The sequence below is a fragment of the Echiichthys vipera genome (assembly GCF_963691815.1).
Source record: "Echiichthys vipera genome assembly, chromosome: 12".
Lineage (NCBI taxonomy): Eukaryota > Metazoa > Chordata > Actinopteri > Perciformes > Trachinidae > Echiichthys > Echiichthys vipera.
The window spans coordinates 14,850,518-14,876,623 of NC_139837.1; the positions used below are offsets into that span (position 1 = coordinate 14,850,518).

General features: G+C 41.3%; 1 protein-coding gene across 4 annotated transcripts in view; it reads left to right on the plus strand.

Annotated features, from left to right (window-relative positions):
- evla (Enah/Vasp-like a) overlaps positions 1–26,106 on the plus strand; it is a 38,925-nt gene that overhangs the window by 5,077 nt on the left and 7,742 nt on the right. The window contains exons 1-3 of one of the 4 annotated variants that reach the window (XM_083924162.1): positions 103–312; positions 19,724–19,892; positions 20,667–20,847. In XM_083924162.1, coding sequence (XP_083780288.1) covers positions 290–312; positions 19,724–19,892; positions 20,667–20,847 — 373 coding nt within the window. In that variant the 5' untranslated portion in view covers positions 103–289. Of the gene's footprint in view, positions 1–102; positions 313–19,723; positions 19,893–20,666; positions 20,848–21,872; positions 22,189–26,106 lie in introns of those variants that run through there. The other 3 variants (XM_083924163.1, XM_083924165.1, XM_083924164.1) reach the window with 3 other exon arrangements.

Here is a 26,106-nt window from a genome sequence, read left to right on the forward strand (position 1 = left end):
TCCCTTACTCTGTTGCAACACTCCTCATCTCTTTCGCTCGCTCCTTCCCTCCCACTCTCTCTCTCTCTCTGTGTCTCAGTCTCACGTCTGCCCTGTTGGCGTTGTGGATTTTTTGGAAAACATTTTGAGAGGATGTGAAGAAGGAGAAAGGTTGAGTTTGCTTCAGAGTCAGACAGCATGTGTACCGCTCTCTCGTCTCAGGCTGACACTTCGCCCTCTCCTCCATAATCCCCTCCTTTATACCTCCTTTCATCCTTTGCTTGAGGATTGGGCTGTCTTCTTCAGCGACATGTATTCCCTGGACGATTTTGGGTAAGCCAACGCGACTCTCTGTTCTCTTTTTAGTTTTTCTGTGCTTCTGGGGTAGTGTGAGTCTCTCCCGTGCTTCTGTTTAAAACCTGGCTCATCTTCCAGACCACAGAGTCTGTTTGCTTCTTCGCTTGTAGGATTGTTTGCGAGAAATCCTGCATTCTTCTCTGTGTCATTCTGTATATCGTTCCAGCTCTACATGCTGTTATAACAAAGCAAGTGGCTTGCGTTGGAGAGAGAGAGAGCGAGGAAAAATGGGAGAGGAAAATCTCCTCTAGGAGTTGCTGACTTTCTCTCATCTGTCTCCTTCTTTCCACCCCTCTGTCTGTGTTTTCTCTGGAGCCAGCTGTTAGCAGAGACGCCTGATTGGTTACCCCTTTAGCAATCATTTCATTGGTTCAATCTTTTCCTGGGAAGAAGGAACAAGTTTCTCCCGCTGTCTGTCAGAGCGTCCGCTCAGCTGCTCTCTGTCGTTCACAGGATGGATCCCGTCTGACTCATTGCATGTGTGAGAAAAAAACACAGGAAGAAAAGGGCTAGAGAGAGCACTAATCTCTGAATGGCTGCATGAGTGGGACTATCAAAAGCCAGATGATAGAAGGATAGAGTGTTCTCTGTGTAATATGGCCTTGGCAGATTACAGTGGGATGTGGTGATTCTTTTAAGCTCAAATACAGATGTGAAGGGCCGAGAAGGGCAGAGGAGATAACATCAGAGGTTTATGCTTGACCGCTTGCACTCTAGTAATCTACTGTAAAGTACAGTACAGTACATCACAGGGGAACCCCTCTCTCACACAGTGTGTCCATTATTTATACTGTTCATACTGACATTCAGATTGTAATAGTGCTAAATGGGACAAAAAATTAAATGATGTATAGATTAAAGCTTCATTTCTAACCATAAAGCTGCTCAACTCGTCATCTAACCCATCCCATCGTCATTTCTTCCTGTCCTTGCCCCTCTCATCCCCGAGGCAAACATGTTCTATTTAATAACACAAGATACAAAGAAAAATACAAGTCTGCTAGATTATATGACTCTACACTGACTGGGAAATCACAGAATTGTATTAAATACGGACAGATTTCCGTCTGAAGTCTTCCCCTCCTAAAGGAAGCTGTGTTTCCCTTTAAGGATCAGGATTAGGGACAGGCCTGACGAGCGCTGAGGAAGGTGGAGTGAGGCGGAGGAGAAGGAGAGGTGGGGGAAGGGTGTTCACAGGAATGGGGGTTGCCATCCATATTGTACTGTATGTGTCCATGACAATTAGCCTGGGGGCCAATTGGCATCTACAGAGATCTGTAATGAATAAGTGATGTCGTTATGGGGGTCAACATGCGGATTTCACGCCAGGAGGCTTCACTTGCTGTTTGCTGTAGATATGACACCACCAAATGATCTCCTTATATAAGGTCGAGTCCTCACAAAGCTTTCGTCTCATTTGATATAACAAGACTGTATATTGATATAAAACCAATATTGTGACTAGATGATTGTGATGTTGTCTGTTCTGAGTGACTGTAATGGACAATAAATGCCTCTATGAGCTTAACAATGGTGAAAGAACCCAGAAAAGGCTTTATTTACCTGAGGAAAGTGTTTTTTTGGGGGGGTCACTTTATGATCTGACACACCTAGAGTGCAAGAGCTTTATAGTAAGTGTTACCTTACTCAATGGGCACCCTGACATATTGTCACATTATTCTATTATCAATAATCAGGAATTGACATTGTGTGATCATCATCACTTGGAATGAGCTTTTCTATACGACAGGTATTCATGTATGAAGGAACGCAAACAGCACCAATTAACAGAGAAGACATTACACGATTGAAGGGCAATATTAAGAGTGAGCTTTTCTGTTTTCCCCAGTGAATGTTTATGGGGGATATGTTTTCTGCGACAATTTGAATATGTTCTGAGAATCATTTCTGATATGCAGGGCTGTTGCAGTTGTGTGTAAGTTTATTTCTGGTTAATATTGCATAAGCTTCCATTGGGATTGCGTTGTATTTCTTAGGAATTGTCTGAGAAAACAGAATAAAAATCAGGTTTGTCACTATGTTGACAAAGTTGAGATCTTTTGATTTTCATTTCCTCTGGTTTTGTATTTTATCGTATTTTTAGCACCCACATCTATTCATAATGTTGTTATTTTGTATTTTATTGTGTGTCTTTATATTTCCGCACAATATTTGAACGAGTTTCATGTACATTACTTCTAACAGTATATAGGTTGCATGTATCTCCCTACCACATCTCTAATGAGCAATAATGGCCGTGGGACATGGAGACTCACGTTTGATGCTCAGTGTGATCACTTGCCCTGAAGCAGATTAGCATTGCCTGTTATCATTTTTGAAATGTTAGTGAGCATGCAGTGTCTCCTCCTCGGGGCACGGCAGGCACTCGTCTGTCACGATCAAGCTTGTTAACATTTGCCGGGCCGGCCACGGCGGTGTCCTGCAGTCCAGCTGGGTGCTCGGAGCCAACGGTAATTCTGTTTGGCACAGGCGTCACTGTGAGCCTCCCAAACACAAATCCCAGTCGACTGACTCTCCTGTTCGGCCAATCACTGTTGACTGTGACCCTCGTTTAACCAATCACCAAGTGGCATTTCGTGCTGCAAGGTCCCCTGTCACAATCCAAGGCGGTGTGGCTCTGGGTTAGAGTGGAGGCCAGTGACGAGAGAGGTCAGAGTTCAAAGAGTCTGTCATCCTTACACTGGAGTAGTGTGTGTGTGTGTGTGTGTGTGTGTGTGTGTGTGTGTGTGTGTGTGTGTGCGTGTGTGCGTGTGTGCGTGCGTGCGTGCGTGCGTGCGTGCGTGCGTGCGTGCGTGCGCGCGCGAGCAAGAGAGTCTTGCTTGGCTCTTGTTGGGTGTATTTTTTGCACATTTTGATTATTTATCGTCGCCTGAAGAGCCCTATAGTTGGTTGATACGCCACTTCTAGATTTAAAGGGACCTGTGAGACATAACAAAAACACACATTATCCATTAGAGGAATTTAAAAATAATTTTATACAAGATTAGAGCAGGACATTTTTCAGATGAACAAGACTGACAGGGCGGTACAGGCATGGTTGAGATGTGCTGATACTACCTGTACTCTACAGAGTTGAGCGGTGAAATGAAAGAGAATTGAAATCTGTTGTTTTTGGGAACCACAAGGCCGGGCCTTTAATTCTATTTGCAGAGGATTTACACTGTCAGATATAATGGATCCTGCACTCTTTAACAACTGTTTGTTTGGAAAGAGTGGCTGAGTAGTTTTTTTTCACCCTTGTTAAGGAGTTCTTTTGAGAGATTTGAGAGATTCATACCAGCAAATAAGTGAAAAGGTGAAGACTGACTCGATAAAAGATTTATAAATCAGTGTCATCAGGGATCAATCAACCTGGAACTTAGCTAGCTTCCCCAGCATACTCAGCATACAGTATCCGTGTTCATATCAAATCATTTTATCATCAATTACGATGCCCAAATACTGGGGAATTCAGCAAAGATTACCAAAGTCAGGAGGACAATACATCTTGACATAATTCCATCCAACCAATAGTGGGCAGATTGGCCGAGCGCGGAGCCACAGAGCTTTCATGGGTAAAATAAAACTCCAGTGTGTAGCTGTAGTTTTAATTACTCTGGACTGCAGTCTGGACTGAGTCCCTCCAGCCAACAATAAAGCTGATGACTTCCAAAATGTCCCTCCTGTGCGTCAACTTCTGAATGACCATTGGAGTTAGTCAATTATTGAGTGGAAGTTAATGGACATTTAGTTTCCAGTTAATGTGCGTTGTACATGGTGGTGTATATTCGCCTGCTACGTCACTGTGTCCTCTGAGGTTAAGGGCATCCTAGTCAATAGGAGCTGGCCACAGTATGGGCCGCTGGTTGTTAATATAACAGCCTGTGCTTAGTACTGGGTGGCTATGGCAACAGCAGGAGTTGGGAGGGAGGGGCGGCAGTGGGGGGTAACAACATACCCCAACAACACCACACACACACACACACTCACTAAACATTAGTGTGGATGGTGGGGGGGGGGGGGATGAGGTAATCTCCCTTGGGTTAGCAGTGTGACAATAGCACAGAGGTTCAATCCCACACACACACGCTCATCTGTCAGACAACAGGCTGGTCAATGACTTCATCTCTGCCGGTCAGTCCGTCAGTCGTCTCTTTGTTGCTGGATGGATCATCCTCGTGAATGCAGTAGTACAAGAATTCACATCTGAGGGACATTTTTTTAATCACATTCCTTTTTTAAAAGTGGATGTTTTTGTTTTATTTTTGCAGCTGTTGCTCCCGTTTGTAATTTATGTGGGGGGCTCCAGCAGGAGGATTAAACTGCTTTCAGTGAGTTATACTTTTTGATGGTAATGGTTTAAAAAAAAAGGTGGACTTTGTCGAAGACTTTTTGTTCCTGTTTACCAAAATGGACATACATCGGCTCCAAGTGCTTCGTTACTGCCTCCCTCAGAGTGTCAGTGACTCAGGGTTGTTTTACAGCCACATCGCCGCCAGGTTTGTGCCGACACTTTCTGGTCATTTCTACTTTGAATTCAGTGATGAGTGATGTATAAATGAAATATCAAAGTAAACTGAAAGAAAAGTATTTTAGATTTTGTGGAAAATAAAACACAGAATATGTGCATTTACGTGTCTGGTATTTTGGGTGAACGAGGTTCGATCATTGTGTGCAGAAGAAAGCGTTGTGATTTTCCAGCAACACAGACGGAACAAATCTTTTTCCCCGTTTGTATTTTAATCAGAGCCAAAATCTTAATCTGAAATCTTAATCTGGCCGCAGAATTTAGGTTATGTTGGATTAGTTATTGTGAATTTAGCAGAAAATTTCAAACCGAACAGATCTTTGTTAATGTAATGTACAAGAGTTACGTGTCAGAAGTCGCTCTTTATTCCTCCCCCCTGGTCGCATCTTTTCAGCCAAAGCCAGAGATGCTGCCAGAGAGATGCAGCCCACACTGTGGACACCGAGCAGCTTCTTTTATTCTAAACACTCGGTAGCCTCACATAGAGCATCTCTGAATAGCAGGACTCTGTAAGCGCTCCATACATGTTTAATTTACACAAGCATAGAAGACAGCATTGCTTCTGGCTAAAATGGCAGTCTTTCAGGCCAGTGCCCTTCTCTTTCTCTCCACTTTCTGCTGGCAGGATGGATGATATGGAGAAGAGATGGAGAGAGAGGGGAGCAATGTAGGATCAAACAGCCCTGTTGGCTGTCTTGTTATCATGAGGTAGAGGAAGAAGGGAGGGGGTGGGGGGGGGGGGATTTAAAAATAAAGGACAATGAGGTTTTATGTGTATGTGCAGCTGCTGCTTAAAACTGACCTGAACCACTCACTGTGTATGTGGAGCACCAGAGCCTGCCTTAAACCTGGTGGCAGCAGCACCATGACTTCAGCCTGCTTTACATAGCTGCGATAGTCAGATAAAAAGACATATATTTCAATTATCCAGTAATTCATTCATCGATAGTTGTTTCATCTTATCGATCGATGATTGATTAATTGATAAGTGAATTTCCCTATGAATAGGTTAACTGTAACTGTTTTTTAATGTTATTACTGGGCAACAGCCTTGGTCCTTGTTAACTTCCTATTAGCTGATGTCGTTCACAGTCACTGCAACAGCTAACAGCATCTGCAACATGCTATCTTCCTGATGATATAAAGAAAAAATGCAAATCATATTCCTCAATCAATCGCTTTAGGGCAGGGAATAACAGTTTCGTACCATATCAAACATATTCTGAATAGAAAATATCAAAATATTACACAGGCTACTTAACATGAAAATAAATTGAGCATTCTCTCATCTGCAACATTGGAAACATTAATAGCAGCAACATTAAAAAAAAATCATTCCTGAATAGAAAAATACAATACTATGAGGCCGTATGCCTCACTGGCATGCTCTCTGTGAGTAGGACTGCTGACATTACCTGCCAGTCCGGTTCACTGTAGTGGCATGCAACTGTGATGTAGCTTCCTGTAGTCAAGGAAGTCCAACAGTCTGTTGCGAGGGCCACATTCGTGGTTGCAAGTTGTGTTTTCAACTCGGCCTTCTTCCTCGCGTAGCTTGCTTCCACGCGGATGGTTACGATTGTTCTAGAGGGGATATTGTACCCTTGTTCAATGTACGTTATTACCTCTCGAAATCCCTGTCCGTCACTGACATTTATCAGCAGCATGTCTGTACCATGTTACATATCCGCTGGGTAATGCCGTCTGCTTTCGCGGAGTCACACGTCCTTCGTCCCAACACTGTGGTGATAGGCTGAGAACCTCTCGCTGCCTTTAGCACGGCTGAATGTGACATATTCAGGTGGTAATTCAGTGAAGTTGTGAAGTTGTTGTACTTTAAAATGCGTCCACATATTGTGCATTTGCCGTCTTTGTCGTCATCAACCAACTTAAAGTGGCTCCATACTGGCCTCTTCATCCTGTCAGTGTACAGCTTCTCGTTTGTTTTGTTGTTGTCGTAAAGTGCGTCTGGCGTCAAGCGCGCCCTCACTTGGACAGGAGGGCGCTTGCGGGTTTGAAACGTAATTAATTGCAATTTATTTATTTGAATCAAGTAATTTCTTATCGACAAATCAATTAATTGTTTGCATCCCTAATTTCAATATTTCATTTTTGGCCTTTCATCCTCTTAATAGACAGATTTAGAAAAATGATAAAAACATCAGGAAAAGCAACAGGGGGATGCCTCTTCTAGAACTGACGGACAAGTGTCACATTTATGTCACACCTGTCATGCAAAGATATGTACCATTCTAGATTTGCCAGGTGTTTTATTCACTGGATTAAGAAAAACAGACGTCCCTGTCCTGTTATTACCTCCACAGAGGAGGTTACGTATTCATTCGGTTTGTTTGTCTGCAGGATTACGTAAAAAGTACCCACCCCATTTCCATGAAACTTGATGGAAGGATTGTAATTCATTTTCCAGCATTATATCAACATGATGACGGTCAATCACGTTCAGTCTCACCGATTTGGCCGATACTCACTTACGACTACAGGATGCTGACTGCAGTTCACTTAACGACCACCGGTGTCACTAATAACAAGGGTTTTCTGAACTTTGCACAGAAAAGAGAGTGATTATATGACCCACTAATGAAAAAACTTCTAATTGCCTTTTTGCTGAGTATTCCTGTTTTCACTTGTAATCGGAAATAGGGAACGTCCTACTTCTGAGTCAGGCTTGTACTGTAGTTAAGGGCAGAAGTGTAATAGGAACATGTGTATGTATGAGTTTAAGAGGATAACATAGTCAATAAAGTTTACAAAAGAGCCAAAAATAATAATAATTGTCAACACACTTAGTGACTGTGAATGTTACAAGATGGAGGGCTCCAAAAGAACAGGCGCACCAGCAAATACATCTTACTGTCAAAGAGGCTGCTATCCAATTTCATAGTGTAAAACTTTAAGAATAAAATCAAGGATAAAAGCAGTGGTTGAAATGCTGGCATCAACAGAGCCTGCACTACAATGTAACTGCCCATTATAGTATTTCAGTAGGTAAATATTCAGCATAAGTTAACATGGTTGTGGCTGGCCATTGTTTTGCGTTGCCTGGTTCAATAAAATGAACTGTTTTCACATTCTTAGGAGTGTCAGTATAGCTGAAATAACACTCACTAACATGTACTTCTATATATTGTAATACATGTGAATCCACACAGTCGAGAAAATGCAGAATATAGGTCATGTATTGTGTCGTGTGTGAATTAAAAGGAGCAGCGCTGCAAACTGCATAAGATTGAGCTTTTTGCACACAACTGGGACATTACGCTAAGAACATAAGCACATTAATGTGGTTTGCATTAATGCCATTAAGACGACGGTACTCTGCTCTCTCTCTCTCTCTCTCTCTGTCTGTCTCTCTCTCTCTCTCTGTGTCTCTCTCTCTGTCTGTCTGTCTCTCTCTCTCTCTCTGTGTCTCTCTCTCTGTCTGTCTGTCTCTCTCTCTCTCTCTCTCTCTCTCTCTCTCTCTCTCTCTCGCCCATTTGGGGCTTAATTGTAGCCCTTTCTGTAGTATTACGCAGTACTTTGTGAGCAGGGTTTAGGTAAACACACTATGTTGTCACAATCTGGACAGCATGACGGATCAGGGATTTTGAAGCTTGGATGACATGAGAATCTGAACTGCTCTGCTAGTATATAATAGTATTGTTGTTAGTGGGACTGTGATGCATTAGTGGAGGGGATGGAAATGTTTTATATGCTGTTAAAGCTTAGTTTTAAAGTCTTTCAATCCTCACTATTATGGTCCTTATCATAATTACTATGAAAGCACATTACTTTTATGTTCAGTATTACAGTTCACATAGAAAGTATCATACATTGTCATAGTTACAGTAGAAATACAAATGTAGAATTTGTCTCTGTATGAAAGAAAAATAGGTCTTTGGTGCAGTTGAGTTTTATTTTGTGAGCAACTGAAAAACCTGCAGTGTGAGATGTAAATAACATGCAAACAGTGTTTTAGTTGTTTAGGTTGACTCATTTGTAGTTGTTTCATTGTTTATAAAAACTTGCTTTGCTTCGCTTTCTTCCCGGGAGTTAGGTGACAATCAATAGCACTCAGTAGCCACTTAGCTTACCTTAGCATAAAGACTTGATGACGACTGATGATAAGCAGGTACAGCATAGATGTTTACCATCTTCTCCCTTCTTTAGCGTTAAAGCTCACTAATGTCTGTTATTTAGCAGAGTACAGCTGATAAGAATCTTTACCAGATGATGGTGTTGGATAAAATGTCAAGGATCACCAGAATTATGACGATGCATCCTTAGGGGAACAGCCTTCATATATGTACCCAATTTCATGGCAATCTGTACAATAGCTATTGAGATATTTCAGTCTGGACAAAGTGGTGGATTGACCAACCAATCGACATTGCCACCCAAAACAATTAAACAAAAAAAACAATAGAACTGAGTAAATGTTAAGAATCAAATTTGACATGCGTGGTAAATTGGCAGGGTTAATGGAAGTCTTCTTTAGTTTTAATTACCGTACTCCTTATGTCACAACATTACTGTAATCCTTGAAATTTGGCATCTATCATGTATCTCTTCCAAACAAGCTAACTGTGCTTAGTTTGCTCACTTACAAATGCCCGGGCTTCACACTGTTTCACAGCAATAAAGTTGGCCTGTGCTGTTTTTAGTTCCCGCAGGTCTCCTTCCCTCCGTGTGCCTGTGCACAGTACTTTCCCTATGGAGCAGATTAGAGGTCTTGTACGAGAGTTAAGTCCTAATTTAATTTAGATTTAAGACTGCAGTGAGGTAATGATCAGCCTGTCAGGCTCTGTCTCTAATCCAGGCAGTCAGACAGACCTCTTCCCTCTGTCAGCTGGACCCCAGCACCCACCCATACATGCACACACACACACACACACACACACACACACACACACACACACACACACGCGCGTGCGCGCCCATACTGTAAATGTATACACCCCCACTGTACAGGCGGCTTTGCCATGCCCCAAAATGCCCAGTAAACCCTGGAGGCTATAATCCTCATGGTGACACAATAATAACAGACAACTAACCAAATCCATACACAGTAATCAATCTATCTATGTGTGTGTGTGTGGGGGGGGGGGGGGGGGGGGCATATGTGTATCAAGGTTCAAATTAGATATACGTTAGGTATTTAGTTGTTATGTTTAGGGAAGGCATTATGTCAATGAGGTATACAAGTATAAACCTGTGTGTATGTGTGTGCCTGCTGGCCCTTTGCTAAAAATATCACTGTTATTTTGTGTGTATGTACAGTATGGGTACCATAATATACCGAGTGGGCGTTTAATTACGTATTCATGGTCTTGTTTGAAAAAAAGAGACATAATACTGAGGTCTCAGCAAGATGAGGCTATGAGTTGAAGTACAAGTTGAATGTCTGTTTGTGCTTTTCATTTCACAGCAGTCTACAAGGTCAATTGGCGTATTTACATCTCGCCTTGTGTCCAGCATAAACCCAGACTGGATGGATAACTGAGAACATGCTTACAATACATTGTGGAGTCTCTCACCACCCAAGAGAGACAGCCAGAGTTCAGATATGGCAGCATATTGCTCTGCTGACATAAACACTGTCTACTTCTATTGTTTATCAAACCTCAGATTGAGTTGTAACCCTGACACTGACTGCACGTCTCTATTATCTACTGTAGCAACCATGCATGCACAAACAGTGTAATTATCACTCCTGCTGCACTGGAAACCTCCCCGGATGCTTTCCTCTCTCTCAGCTGGCTTTCATTGTACAGGAGGTTAGGATTTTTTTAAGCGAGTTAATTAGCATGAAATAAATTGATTAACTGGCTAAGTGAAGTTCTCACCTGCTGTGCTGATTGACTTATGCACCACCAAGTTGCAGCAAATAATCAGGGTTAATTATTTGCTTTATCTGTACATCTGATAAACAGTTTTGAAATTAATTAGGATTTATTGTGTTTGCGTTCATCAAACTGTCAGGTCTCCTCTCATTATTTTAGGCATTAGTTGAGTTGAGACATGAAAGGCTGAAGTACAAAGGTGACCATGTGTTTCAGGACTCATTGATTCCCTGTTTATTTAACAAGATTTATATGCAGGTGATGGCTCTAAATGTATTTTCTTTAAAATAAAAAGTTTTGGTTTGGGAAGGATTTTTTACTCTGATCCAGTGCTAAATAAACTCTCTTTTTTTATTTTTGGTTAGTAAATTTAACTCGATTGGCCTAGTTTAGCTGGGTGTCTAATCCAGCAATAACTCTTTAGGAATGTTTCTGCTGCTGTTGCTGCAGGTGCAAGCAGGGGGTGGATTTGATAGGTTATATCTTTATTAATAGAGAAAAGGATCTACTGGGAGTACAGACATGGTGAGGCTTCCTGGTGGCTTATGGGTTCAAGTGGCAGACTATAAACATTCCTAGTTTGAGTCCAGTCAGGGACCTTTGTTGCGTGTTGTTTTTCATCTCTGTCTAGTTGACTGCATTTGAGTGGAGCTGCTACATGACCATACAAGAGCTACGCTAGGCCAACTGCACCATTCAAAAAAACATTTAAAGGGGAGCTATTATACTCTTTTTTTAGGTTCATACATGTGTTTTTATGTTTCTACTAGAACATGTTTACATGCCTTAATGTTCAAAAAAAACTTTATTTTATTATTTTATTTTTCTCATACTGCTCATGCAGGCTCTGTCTGAGATGCTCTGTTGCAGCACCTGTCTCTTTTAAGACCCCTCCCCATAAGCCCAGAATGCTCTGATTGGTCTCCTCCCCGCTGTTCCTTATTATTACCGCTAGCATGTAGCTAAACATCATTAGCAGTGGACTGTGGGGCAATAAAGCAACAATTTCTACCATCAGAAATCCCAAATTACACTTTAAAAACAAAACACAAGATAACCGGAGATGTTGTAGCAAATGTGAGCTCTCAATTTAGGGAGTAATGAACAATGCAGGCAAAAAAATATTACAGCGTTCTCTACCACTACCATGTAGCTACATGTAGTAAACAGTGGCATGTTCCACCAGAGCTGTGCTTTACTTTGTGGGCGTGTCCAGCGTGCCAGCAGATGACCTTATTTGGAAATACAAGAAGGCTTAATGTCAGACAACCAAGAAAGAAGAAAAAACTGTCTGAAAGAAGGCTTTGACAACAGTCTGTATCCTGAGCAGATCTGCTCATGGGAGGTTAGACTAGGGTGACCAGACGTCCCCGTTTTCAGTGACCTGTCCCCGGCTACTACTGTCCCCGGAAATATTCTCGGTTTTCACTGTGACTGAAAGATCCAAAAAGGTAATATAGGAAAAAAGGGGGAAAAAATGTAAACATTGACCAATCCACACGTATAGTTGCGCACCCTACGGCCAGAACAAGCCATATTTCTGGTATTTTGATTGTTGGAATAGCTGCACCAACGGGGGACCTCAGAAAATTGAAGGAAAGACAGAAAAATTGCTATTTTCCACCCACATTAACAGAAAACTGATTCAACCACCTTAAACCATATTTTTTTCTAAAAACATATACCCCTGTAACATTTTCCAGTTTAAACTCTTGTAAACTCCAAATCTTGTGAAAATCATCGGGCCTTAGTTAGGCTGATACCAGTTTATCACAGCTGGTTTTATGGATCTTCTTGATCTTAGCTACTTTGATCAGAGGGAAAATACTCATTGTTAATCAATGAGTTTGCAATTTAGGAGAAATAGGGTGAGAGAAACTGCTTTATGAATGGTAAGGGCAGTGTCCCCGTTTTAGTTTTTCAAAGACAAAAACACTACATGTTTTGAAGGTTTTTACGCCTTTGAACCAAAAATGTCCCCGGATTTTGTCTCAGAAATCTGGTCACCTTAGGTCAGACTGGTTACCCATTAACACCTTTACCTCATTATTTGAGACTTTGGTCTGTTTAGCATGAATATCAGACACTCTTACAAGACATATATATGACAGAAACAAAGGAAAAGCCTAATAGGTCCCCTTTAAAGGACTCTCATAATCCTCATAACTAGCTTTGTCACTCTACATTTTATACGGCACCACTTTTGTATCAGCGGTTCAACACACGACGACACTCTTCAAAGGGCCAACAAATCTGTGCTGGGCCGTGTTGAATGGCTCATCATTTGCCCGGGTCTGTTCGGGTGCCTTCCACTGTGAACCAGCAGAATCAAACAATTACCCTAGTAACAAAAGCTAATTGCCATGATAACAGAAACTCTGCCCTCGGGTGCTACCCAGAAAGAACACCACATACAACCCAACGCCCCAACCAACTCTATCAGCATCCAAAGGAACACTTACACAGCCTAAATACATCCAGTGATCTAATCATGAAGCTGACGAATCTTGGAGAAACTTGAAACTCTTCCTAAATATGTGCACTCAACCTTTCATGTGAACAGGTTCAGGCATAATTTCTTCCAGCACAGAGATGTCTGTTAATGGACTGAAAATACAGCCCTGCGTGTGTGTATGTGTGTGTGTTTGTGTGTGTAGGATTTGTGTGGAGGATGATGGGGTGGTGGGGGCACATATGTCTAACCATGTGTGCAGGGAAGTGCTTTGCTTAATTCAAAAGCCTGGGAATGTGGCCTCCTTTTCACCACTCAGCTATGAGGCTTATTTGACATGAGGAAGCGCTCAGTGTGGCAGAAGCCTTCATATCCTCTCTGCTCCTTTTTTTTCTCTCTGCCATCCATTCATCTCATTCTCGCTCTGTTCTCCTGGTCTTTTGTCTTCTCAACCCTCTCAGGCTGCCTTCTGAGGTGAATATTATTCAGCCTCTGTTGAAAAATCTGCTTAGTCCAACGAAACCAGGTGAAACGCTCAGACAGACGGGAGCTGTTGGCCAAATACTTTCTTAGAACCCGACTGCAACTTAAAATTCAGAATGCATTTTCTCCGCACCAGTACAAATATATTGTTACCTAATAGCAATTTTTGTGCTCTCATTAGCCTGTCAGTTGTGTGTGAAACATACATTTCTTTTTTTATTCAGGAGCTGATTGTGTGTGTGTGTGTGTGTGTGTGTGTGTGTGTGTGTGTGTGTGTGTGTGTGTGTGTGTGTGTGTGTGTGTGTGTGTGTGTGTGTGTGTGTGTGTGTGTGTGTGTGTGTGTGTGTGTGTGTGTGTGTGTGTGTGTGTGTGTGTGTGTGGTGGGGGGTTACTGATGCATTTTTAAAGATGTAGTCTGTAGAAAACCCAAGAGGGAAAATACCAGAAGGCTTAAACCATCAGAGGATTGGAACGGCCTGGTGAGAAACTACCCAAATGATCAGCTTTAGTTCTCTGCACCTCAGTGAAAACTGCTCGGAGCGGCTATAATCAATCTTTTGATATTAACTATGGTACATTTATGTGAAAGGGGTAAGATGTAGTGATGAACCCACAGAGTAATAGGGCCTGACTGCAGTTCCCATCACACTACAGAGCATTTCTGCACCTTTATGCTCAGTTTTAGGGTTTAGGAATGAAATTACATTAATGAAGGCTGATATTAAATTCTCACTTACTAGGACACTTAAAGGAATATAGCTAATGTTAATGTTATTAACACCTGTGCTTTTCTGCTTTGACCAGTCAATATGAGTGCTGTGAAAAGGGTCTTTTGCTATTTACAGAACAAGGATTCATTTCTGTGACATCTTCCACTGACATTCTCTTGTTTGTCACTCATTGCTTGTCCTTTATCATCAATGTAGCGTCTACAGAAGTGCCAAATAGCAACATTAATGGCTTATTACTTTTGCAGTCTTCACAATATCGGCGCTTCACCTCAGCCACAAGTGAGTTGAAGAGTAAGTCTGTTGCGTTACAGACATCCAGTTCGTAATACTAGATATGCAAAGGCTTTCATCAGCTCAACCACCATTGTGTTACCTCATTCGATAGGGTGACTTCTTTGTAATTCATAAATTCTAAAATAATGTTTTCTTGTTCTTTAATTTGACCTTCAGTTCTTCCTGTTATTAACGTTCCTGCTCTGAACATCTGTTTGATTCATCACGTTATTTTAATGTCACTGGTTTTGATTTTCAGCAACAGTTGACCTTTTTCAGATTGTGCTGTATCCTGCTATCCCTTCATCACAAACACGAGTCACTCTTGTTTTCTTTGCCTCTCACCTCTGTCCTCTCTCTGCTCAGTCAACCTCTTATACAGCTGAATATTCATCAAATATCCATCCACCCATCATCTTCAACCACTTGTCCCTAACGCTAGGGGCTGGAGCCGATCCCAGCTGATTGGGTGTGAGGCGGGGTACACCCATGACAGGACGCCAGTCTATCACAGGGCACGTAGAGACGAACTGAGACAGACAACCATTCACACTTACATTCACACCTACGGTAATCAGTTTACTTAACACCTGCGTGTCTTTGGACTGTGGGAGGAAGCCGGAGAACCAGAGAGAACCCACACAAGGGAGAACAGGCAAACTCCGCACTGAAGGGCCTAAGCCCGGATTCGAACCAGAAACCCTCTTGCTGTGAGGCGACAGTGCTAACCACCACATCAAGCGCAAAAAAAATGTTTTAGTCATTAGGCGTATCTGTGATGTTAGGCAGCTATCATGTGCCCTATTGTGCCTTGTGTCCTCTTTGTCATGTGACCCAGAAAGAGCCCGCCACCCTTAGTAACTCGATCACACACCAAAGCATTTAGCACACTGTCAGAAGTTTTGAGAAATTATCTGAGCTGCTGTGTGAAGATCTTGCATAGCACTTCATTTCAAGAGAAATTGTCTCAGCCAGATCTCTTCCTGTTTTTGCTCTCCATCCCATGATGTGTTGATTGAGCAATGTACTGTATGTAAAGGAGGAATGGGCGAGATGCCTGCTTTATTTCTGCTGACTGCTTGAAGAGAACTGAAACCGTTCGCTTCACGTTGGAGGCACTCCATCCCTCTGGCCCAAACTGCTCCAGAAATAGGGCCTGTTTTTGTAAGAAGATCCATCACGGGGATGCAGCCACGTCCCTCCTCCCCTCCCTGTCTTTTCCCAGTGAGGCCCTGGTGGTCTGTCGGGTCTCTGAAGTGGAGAGAAGTGTCAGTTATGTGATTAGAGAGTTTGTTAAACTTATTTAGAGATGTAGGAAACACAACATCTGTAGTTATCCTTCATGGTTTTGCATTCAGAATGGGAAGCTCTCCTCAAATGTCATGGCAGATTGTTATATCCTGCAACCAGCTTATCAGTGATGAGATTAATTATTATTTTCCACAGGAAAGGACAATTATTTGTTTTTTGTTCTCCTTATAAGGAGTTTAAGATGGCGTTTGCATGAAGTTATGGATGGATCTTTGCATCTGTGTCAGGGCTGTCAAACAGGATCTTAGATTTTATCCGGAGTGAATTCTTGGGGTCAGATTCTCTGCTATACTTGAATATATTTTAGGAACTTTGCGTTCACATCTATTTGTGTAAAAGACAAATGTGCTTCCTGTTTGATTTTGAACTTCCTGTTTGTCTGGATGGAGGATATTTATCCCATAACCATCAACATCTAGGCTCACTTGTCTTACTGACTTAGTACGTATACCCATCCACAAAACATCTGTGCTTCAGTCACTGTCATGAATAAATTGTGTTGTAATTGCTTTGATATGATATTGCTGCTGGTTAACTCGACAACAGTTGTGCAGTGGAGAATGATGGATATTTAGGGAGGGTGGCTGCAATCGTGGGAGTTGTTGCTGAAATCCATCTGTCAGGAAAGCTTTAAAGGCTTCTCCCCGAGGAACAACATGACGTTTGCTGTGCAGGTTATTTCTGATATTGTTGCATGGAAATAAACATCTTCATATCATGTGTCAAATGGGTTTTTTAACTCTGAGATTCTTAAAAAAAAAGATTTTTAGATGAAAGAAAAAATGGAAATGAAGGCATGATAATACGGAGTCCTCAGACTGTTAAATTAGTTTGAAAGCATGTGACATCTTTCATTCTGAATTCCTTACTAGTACGGTACATTTTAGGAGAAATCATCCAAAATGGAATTATCTATCACAATATTTAAGGTAAATAGCAGGTATGCAGGGTATGGTTGAATCTGCTGGAAGCACTACTGAGTTATTTGAGGCTGTTCGGACAGACCGCAAGGAAACCACAGAGCAGATGATGGCAGAAAAAGTGAGAGGAAGCCGACTGGGACCGAACCATGTGTTGGAGCAGTCCAAGGGAGTCTCTCAGGTGTCACGGTGTATTCCTCCTCACTTCCTACTGGCGTCCTTGGAAACAAGTCCCAGCCTCTGATAATCGCTGTGAAAGACAACCTCATGTGCTTCCTCATTTTATTATTTCTGCCATTTATATTGTTAATGTAATTGCACTAAATTGATAGGGGTGTAACATTACAGCGTATAATCTCATTTACTTCTGGCTCGCTATTTAATAGTCGAGTTAATAGAACAATTTATCTTACTTTTGGTCCTTGTCACCATCTCTGTCCTTTTTCATACCCTCATAACTTAAAGAGTGTCATGCTGCTGGGAAATCTCTTCAACATTGTCAGACATATCTCCAGTGTATCATTCCAAAGTATATTTTCATTCAAATTTGATATAATAGTGGTTTTAAGATGTGACTGCAAGACATATGCTACCTTATTAAAAATATCAAATAAACAAGCACGGGTTTTATGAAATTGTAAATTTTACAGCTGCAACAATCGATCAATTAATCAGTTTGTCAATCGAGAAGGAAAATAAAGACACTACATCAGCTATATGTACATTAGATATATGATAGAAACTCATATCATTGGGGTTTTCAAGTGTTTTCAAGAGATTTTAAGACGTCACTTCGGGCTCTGGGAAGTTGTGACAGGCGCTTTTCAGGCATTTCATGGATTAAACAATTCATTGGTTAATCAAGAAAATAATTGGCTGATATTAGGCCCTTTCTCACAGCCTGTTAGATGCATGAATGTTGCAAAATTTTTCGCCGTCTGTATAAAAGGTACGGACACGGACTTGGGGGGACGTTGTTCCACAGTTAATGGCGGATCTCCTTTTAGGCAGTATTGCAGAATCTCTTTGTAAAAGAGCCTAATGAAAGTAATTTGCAGCCCTGCTAAATTTTGCAGTTGCACAATTATTAGTCCGGCTCTTTTTTCCCCACCTGGTCTTATTTCCTTTTTGCTGCTGCAGTGACCTGATTTACATTTTATTCTGTCATGTCATCATATCAGCTATTGCAGAGATTTAGGCTCTGGAATAAGTTCACAGCCAGTGAGCACATCAACAATGCTCTTTAGTTTGCTTTTCTTGGCCCTAACACCTTCAGACTGCTAATGTGAGCCTGACTGCCCGAGAGCCGGTCCCTGAGGTGGTGAAAGTGAAAATTAGAGAAGCGTTTAGTCACTTCACAGGTTTTGCAAGTCAACTTCGCCTCTGCCAGTCCTCCACCTTCTAGTCAAACATAACACACACGGTTCTTTGAACTCAACAGCCATATGCGTCTTTTCGGTGAATGAATTTCCCTTTCAGCTCTGTGGTTGCGAACATGATCATCTCATGTAGCTGTGTGTTTGTGTGTGCAATGTACGAATTTTAATTTTGAACCAAGTGAGTCTTCAGCTGCTGATACGTTTGCTGATCAAACACTTGGGTTTTTAACACACTGTATCATTACCCAACACATCACACACACCCATCTGCAGTGATGCTCTAAACACTTCTTCATGTGCTGTAATGGTGCCACCACACCACAGTAAAGGCCGGGAGGGAAAGGGGAATTTTCCAGGGTTCGGTTTTAGGTTGAGGTCTTGTTGATTAGTGTTTAAAAATGGCAACCCACCTTCTCCTCAGCACACACAAGCTGCCAGATAGCTACAGAGGCAGTGTCTTCCTCCTAATGTGGTAACTGCAGTAAGGTGTGGCTCCCCACTGACCCCTCAGCTAACCAGATGATTATACAGTTACTCTATTTCACTGGCTTCATTTTATTGACCACCATAACATTTGCACTATTCTGGTCAACTGTAACAGTATGAATACCAACACTGCAGAGAAGTATCTTTGTAATCTAATATTCTCTACTTTGAACTATTGGGAACTGAACGCTGCCCACTTTCCCAGTTATTTTCTTTCATTGCTCAACTTAGTTTCTCATAAAAGTTTCTTTCATGATCGTTGTATGTCTTTAACCAAGACTGATTACTGACTAAAACACATGGATTTTGTTGTGGAACGCTGAAAAAAATGATTTACCTTTGTAAAAATAACATGGTGCTTAAATTTTCTCACTATAGAGTACTACAGGAAAGAGTCATAAAACCAGGAAATGAGTCCTGTTCACTTGTCTCTGTGTCACTCGTTTTTTTTTAATGGATTTTTGGTGTTTGGTGTTTAACACACGCTCAGGATATTTTTTATGTTTTCTCAACATAAAATACATTGGTCATACCCAACTAATTCTGAAGCTTTTATGTGTGTCAAAAAAGCAAGTGGCTGAATGAGAATACAGAGGTTGTCACTCACAACAGAGGCATATTAAATCCACTGCGCTGATTAAGTCATCATCAGCGTAGTGGTGTAGTTTGCTTTTAGCCTAATATTAGCCTTTTCCTCCAAAAGTCATAAAGTTGTGTTCATTAGTAAAGTTTGTCTTGCTCAACAAATCATAAACTTTTGTTCGCCACAGAGCTTCATTTCTGCAATAATCCAAATATCTGATAAAATAATCCCATTGGCTTTTTGTCGAGGGAACCAGGGCGATGCTAACTTCCAGCTTGGCCCACAAAAAAGGAGAGATGGACAAAAGAACCCTCAATGAGGAACTAACTGAACAATACACATCTCTCCACAGTCAGCAGAACAATGTTTTAATATTGAACTGGACTCTTCTTCTCTTCCGTCAGTGAACAGAGTATCTGCCAGGCGCGGGCCTCAGTGATGGTCTACGACGATGCCAGTAAGAAGTGGGTGCCCATCAAGCCTGGGCAACAGGGCTTCAGCCGCATCAACATCTACCACAACACTGCCAACAACACCTTTAGAGTGGTGGGCGTAAAACTACAGGACCAGCAGGTGAGAAAAAATAATCAGCATCACACTGGGGATGAGAAGACATTTTTCATGCAGTGACTTTAGAGCTCCGTTAAATGTGTGTTTAATTAAATTGAACGATTATCTGACTGATGTAAGGCGTCCACATTTGTTGTTTTCTGGCACTTCGTTATTAGTAAGTGCCGAGTTGGTTATAAAGGAGGAAATCTGGAATTTCCCAGTCATATTTCCCTCCTAGGAGTTGCAAACTCGTAATCACGATAACTCTGATATGACATGAATGCAACAGCAAAACGAGTGAGAGTTTCCACAGGTTTAAGGGAAATGTATGCCCTATTACAATTCAGGATTGTTAGGAATTTACCAGTGCAGACGTTTGTTTCTTCTTTTACGTTGGATTGGATTTTATATGATTGTTGATTAATCAACTTGATGATCTCAGAGTAAACCTGCTGCAAATAGTTCATGGTCATTATAAATTTAAAAAAAATATTGTAATATTAGATGGCGTGTGAAATTTATCCTCATTGGACATTTGAGGATACATTTGAGGTACATCTAAATCATAGAGTGGAGTGGAGCAGAGGGGCACTGGTATTAAATCTCAACAGCTGGTAAAATGTGTTGAAGAACATTAGTAAGACTCGATCCACTCCCTCAACACCAACTGCTGAGGTCCATTTAATGAAATATTTAATCAACAGCTGTCAAAAACATGTCGTCCCAGCCAGAAGCACATTATCAAATCCACAGAACATTTAAATTCACGGCTTCATTGTCCTCCCCCTGTTAAAGGTGGTGATCAACTACTCCATTGTGAAGGGCCTGAAATACAATCAGGCCACGCCGACCTTCCATCAGTGGCGTGACGCCCGCCAGGTTTATGGGCTGAACTTTGCCAGTAAGGAGGAGGCCACCACCTTCTCCAACGCCATGCTGTTCGCCCTCAACGTCCTCAGCTCGCCTGACGGTGGAGGTAAGGAGTCATGATTTATGGTTTGAATGAATCTTAATTCGCACTTTTGACCACTATTTCTGTACCTTGTTTGTATTTGACTTCCTGGCTGGCAGTGAGTTTTTCCAATGAAATGGCTCGCCTCAGTAGAGAGAGGAGAGTTTTTTTTAATCTTGTGTTGAAAATCTGTTAATGGGACCTTTTGGTTGAAATTCATCCAGCTGATTTAAACCTTCAGCTGTGAACGGTTTAAATCTATTTTTGCTCTGAATGAAAGAATGTCAGGTAACATTTAAATAATCCACACAGTCTTGAGTGTTGTCAACATGTTATGAACATGGTATTGTTTTGACTACGCAGACAATCTTTAACTGATACTTCCTCATCAAATCTGTAAAAGCAACACATTTAAAAGGCATAGTAATCTAAATTGTTGACAATTCAATGGATGTGCTACAACATTCAAACCCTGTGAAGTACTTAACTAAGCTGTACTACCCTCTGCTGGTTATCAACATGTACTGCCTCTACACACTGCACACTCAGCCAAACTCAAACAATATAGGGGCTGGTTGGTTGCTGACTGAAAATGATCCTCATTTAAAAATACATTTGTTAGTGTTTTCATTTTCATTGCAATGCATTCATGTCCAGTGCTTTCAAATCAAAATATAAACATAACTTCTCTGTTAGAGACATGTGGTTACATGAGAGGATTTGTCTTTTTTTAGGTTTTTACATAGACAGTAAATTAATTCAGTTGGAACTCTGAACTGTATTTGAAGCTCACGCCTACTCTTGGTTTACGAAATAGCGTCTGACCAGCTCTTATTACAAGCTACTTATAATCTGTGTGTGTGTGTGTGTGTGTGTGTGTGTGTGTGTGTGTGTGTGTGTGTGTGTGTGTGTGTGTGTGTGTGTGTGTGTGTGTGTGTGTGTGTGTGTGTGTGTGTGTGTGTGTGTGTGCGTGGGTGTGTGTAAGTCATGTCAAGATATTGAGAAAGAATATCTGTGAGTGTTTGCCTGCGATGTCATACCATCCCGTCCTTGTGACTCTCTTAACTGGTGGCTAAAATACCCCATATGGAGCCTGAATGTCGTTCCTCGCCATCGCTCACATGGCTGCCCTTCTGTTTTTGGGCGCATTTGGACATGAGATCATGGGCCCCGTCACGCAGGGGGGAAAGTATTCGCTTAAGTACTTGTTTAATTACGTTGTTTATGCTGTTTCTTGCTGAAATTAGTAGCACATTTACATAAAAAGTTTCATATAGTGCTGAGGTGACTGTGGAAAAATCATGCTGACTCCAGAGATTTCACCTGGTGTCCTCAGAAGGGTTTCTTCAGCCATCATCATCCTCCGTAAGTGTCGTGCTGTACAGGAACATGTGCTGCATGTTTTCCATGGTAACTGAGGTTGAGCTATTTTCTCACTATGGAGCAGTGACTGTATATCTGGGTGTGTCATACATTGTTTTGCTTACAGTTGTGGAAAGTAACTAAGTACATTTACTCAAGTGCAATTTTGCAGTACTTGAGTTTTTCCATTTTATGCAACTATACACTTATACGCTGCTACATTTCTGCTTGAAATAAACCTATTTTTATTCTCTTACATTTATCTGACAGCCATAGTTCCTCTTAAGATCAAAACATTAAAATTAAAACAAATGATTGATAAACTAACGAAATAAATACAATGCACTGTTGAATATCTTTTGTGGCCCCTTATGAAAACAAAGATAGGTCTAGTTGGACTCTTTGTCAAGTTTCAGATGTCTGTGAGTTGTGAGCACATAACCATGATTATGTGTAAGGACTTTTGTCATGCTACTGCAGAGGTTTGCTGTTATTTTGAGCAGTATTAGTAGTTAAAAAGTCGTTTTAATGCCTTCACCGTACTGCTCCGAGCTAATCAGTGTTGGCTGTTAGGGACTCTCCTGGATTTCTCCGTTTATAGTTCATACACGGAAAAAAACTGTCTCGATAGCTTATTTGAAAAAAGCCATGAGATGATTTTGCGCTGGAGTTACACTTCATTACACACAACAAGCCTTTGTGACGGAAATTTATAATTATGACTTTGTGTAACTCAAAGCACAGGACAAGTCACCCTTGTGTTCTGAGATGTTGCTGTAAACGTCAGCTGGGCTGTTTGCGCTATCTGTATTTAAACTCTACAGAAGCTGACCTTTGGGGCACTCCCAAGCAAGGAAATGATTTAGAAATAAACTTGAATGGAGAAAGCAGATCTTATTGTCTCTTCATCGTTCTTCACCTTTTAAAGGATTTTTTTGTACACATCTGCCAGGAGAGTGGAAGGCACGTCTGAAAATCCTTTGTAGAACTCAACAAAGTATTTGTTCACACACCAGGAGATTTAAAAATTTGTGATGAATTAATGGCCGTTTGTAAACTTAAACAACTATTTCCACACCAGACATCCACGGAGCATTCAGATGCAGAGTACAAACCATGATAAAAGTCAGAGAGGACTTTGAAAGATGTCATTTTGAAGTCAAAGTGGCAAAGTTATTTTTTTCCATCCGTCTCATTATCTGCTGCTTCTAAAGAGCCCGTTGTTAGAAATCTGTTTTTTATTGCGTTTGTTTACAAAAACCATGACGGAGTACATGAGAGAGGAATAGTTTATTTTTCATCATCTATCATCATCACACACACACACACTCACACACACACACACACACACACACACAGACAAACACACACACATTGGTCTCCTGGGGCCCCTTAAAATGTGTACAAGTCTGATCAGGCCCTGGCCCTGGGTTCTTCCTTCACCATGGCGACAGGCAGCGCTGTGTACCACAAACCGCATCAGGACCAGAAACACACACCTATGCAGGGATACACATGCAGGGCAGCACAACACAGGGTTATAATCGTCTCCTTCACATCATTAATGTCTACAGAAAGGCTGTGAAGCCTTTTAAGAGTAAATCCCTGAATTCTCACCTAAGAAATTACAGACTGTAGTTGTTGACAGGTGGACCTGAGAGTCAGCAGCAGGTGTGGATGAATGCACAGGCTGACATAAACTGTGACAGGGCCCCGGTTAGGCCAGACTATTTTTAATTAATTTAAAGGCCAACAGCCAAATCATGTGGCCAGGTTCATTAAATCCATGTGGTTTTCAAGCAACACATCACTGCTACGGGACAGCATAGCGGCGTAGTGCCAAAACTGAAAACACAACTGCTGAAAGAACACCAACATCCACTAAAGAAAATCCCTTAAATTGGGTAAACAGGGTATTCTGTCCTGGTGCAGGTGTTGTACCCGTTTGTTTGGAAACTAAAGGATGTTGCACGTGAAGCATTCAAGATGAGTAAGAGGGGGGCTCCACACAAAGAGTAGCCCAGGGGCCCATGACCCCCTTAATCCGCCCCTGGTCAACAGGAACATGCAGTAGCAGGTAATGTTTTTGCTGCATCTTTATATTTATCAATCATTTCTTGGAAGCGTGTGTTTCTGCAACAAATTTTGCTGCTGGTGCAAACACATACAATTAAAAACAGTGCCGTGCTGATACTTAAACAGGAGGCCTGTATTTACAAACCTGCAAGGTGCCAGAGAGCATTTCTCTCAACTCACTCGTAGCATTCATTGTTACGTTATTGTTCACTCTGCAGAGAGGAGTTTATTTGCTTTTAAACCGTCAGAATATTTGCTAAATGTAATGTCAAAGCACATAATTACCATGAGCAAACAGGCAGAGTACAGGGCAGTGTCAAAGATCAAGGGAAACGAGATCTTCCAGGTGTCATTTCTTTTTCCGTGCTCCTCATTATAGTAGCGCAACAAAAGAAATCCACTAACCAGGTCAACTGTGGCAGAATGAACGTGTATCATTATCAGCAAGTGATATCTGCATTTAGCATGTTTAGTCTGCTAAACATGGACAAAAGAACACCACATACAGATTAAGGGTCAGAAGCAAAAGTCAAGGCAATTTTATTCGGAGAAGAAAAAATGTCACACAAAAAATAAATTAAGTGGCATATTATATTTGTTCAAGCCTGTGGGTTTTATTTAATTACCTGAAAAACACTTAATTGCACTAACCTACTAACTCGGTCTGATTGGAGTTTAATAGTAAAGGTAATAAGATAAAGAGGTAAAGAATCTAGGGCAAAGGGAGTCACATTTTTGCCAAAAACCTCCTGTAGTGCTTTATCTGCTCAAAAGGACCCATTTAATGCAAAATTACAGTGAATCCAAAATTACAAAAGAGCCCAATGAAAAGCGTAGATTACATTTGCCACTGAAAAAGTCTCACAATTCACTTCCAATCCTTGCTGTGATCCAAATTGTGCCTTTCAAAACACAGTGTGAAGCCTCACGTCTACCTCATATTGGCTGCCCCCGTCGCCCAGACCGCCATACTCCAGACACAGCGAACGGAAATATCACCCGTGGGTTTTCTTGATGTCACAGCGGGCGTTGAAGTTTAATGACTGGTGATATATGATAAGTGCTCTCCCTGGATGCTCCCTGTTAATAGCCGTCCCAGAATGAGGCTCTAACTCCGTCACTCAGCGGGGGGAGCTGAGGACTGTAGTTGGTCAACAAGCAAAGTGCTAAACTGAGGTGGTCATGTGGTAACTTACATCTTTACACAATGTTGACCTAGTGACCTTAAAGCTGATAAGTTATCTTTTGTTGACAGAATTGTATTGCGAACCAATGGCATGTATTTTAGATTATGTTGAATGTGTTTTTAATTATATTCATTTGCATTATATTATATTTCTCTGTGATATTTCTATTTATTCAACTATAGATTCTTTCCTTTTGTGGTTTACAGCTGAAATTCCAGTGGCGAGCAACATGTTGGACAAATCACATTATAAACAGCTTGTTTGCGCTCTGGGGCAAAGTCACAGTTCCTCACATGAGACCTGCTGTGGTCTGTTCATTCAGTAAACACAGCTTCTCTGGCTACTGGGAATATTTTTTTATATAAGAGGATTTTAATTTTAAAGGCTTATTTACAGATGGAAATGTAATGATATGGAAATAAAGTTATCTCACACATATACAAAGACTGAAAGATGTTACACACAAACCCAGACAGAGAGGCACGGGACAACTACACATGTCAACAGGATAGAGTATAGATATATCTAATAGAGACCAATAGAGACAAAATGCAGAGTGAAAAAACAACTGTCAATGCACTTTCCAGCTGTGAAATACTGTATGTAACAAACAAAAGTTGCATAATATAGACAGGGGAGAAGAGAAAGAAAGAAGCAA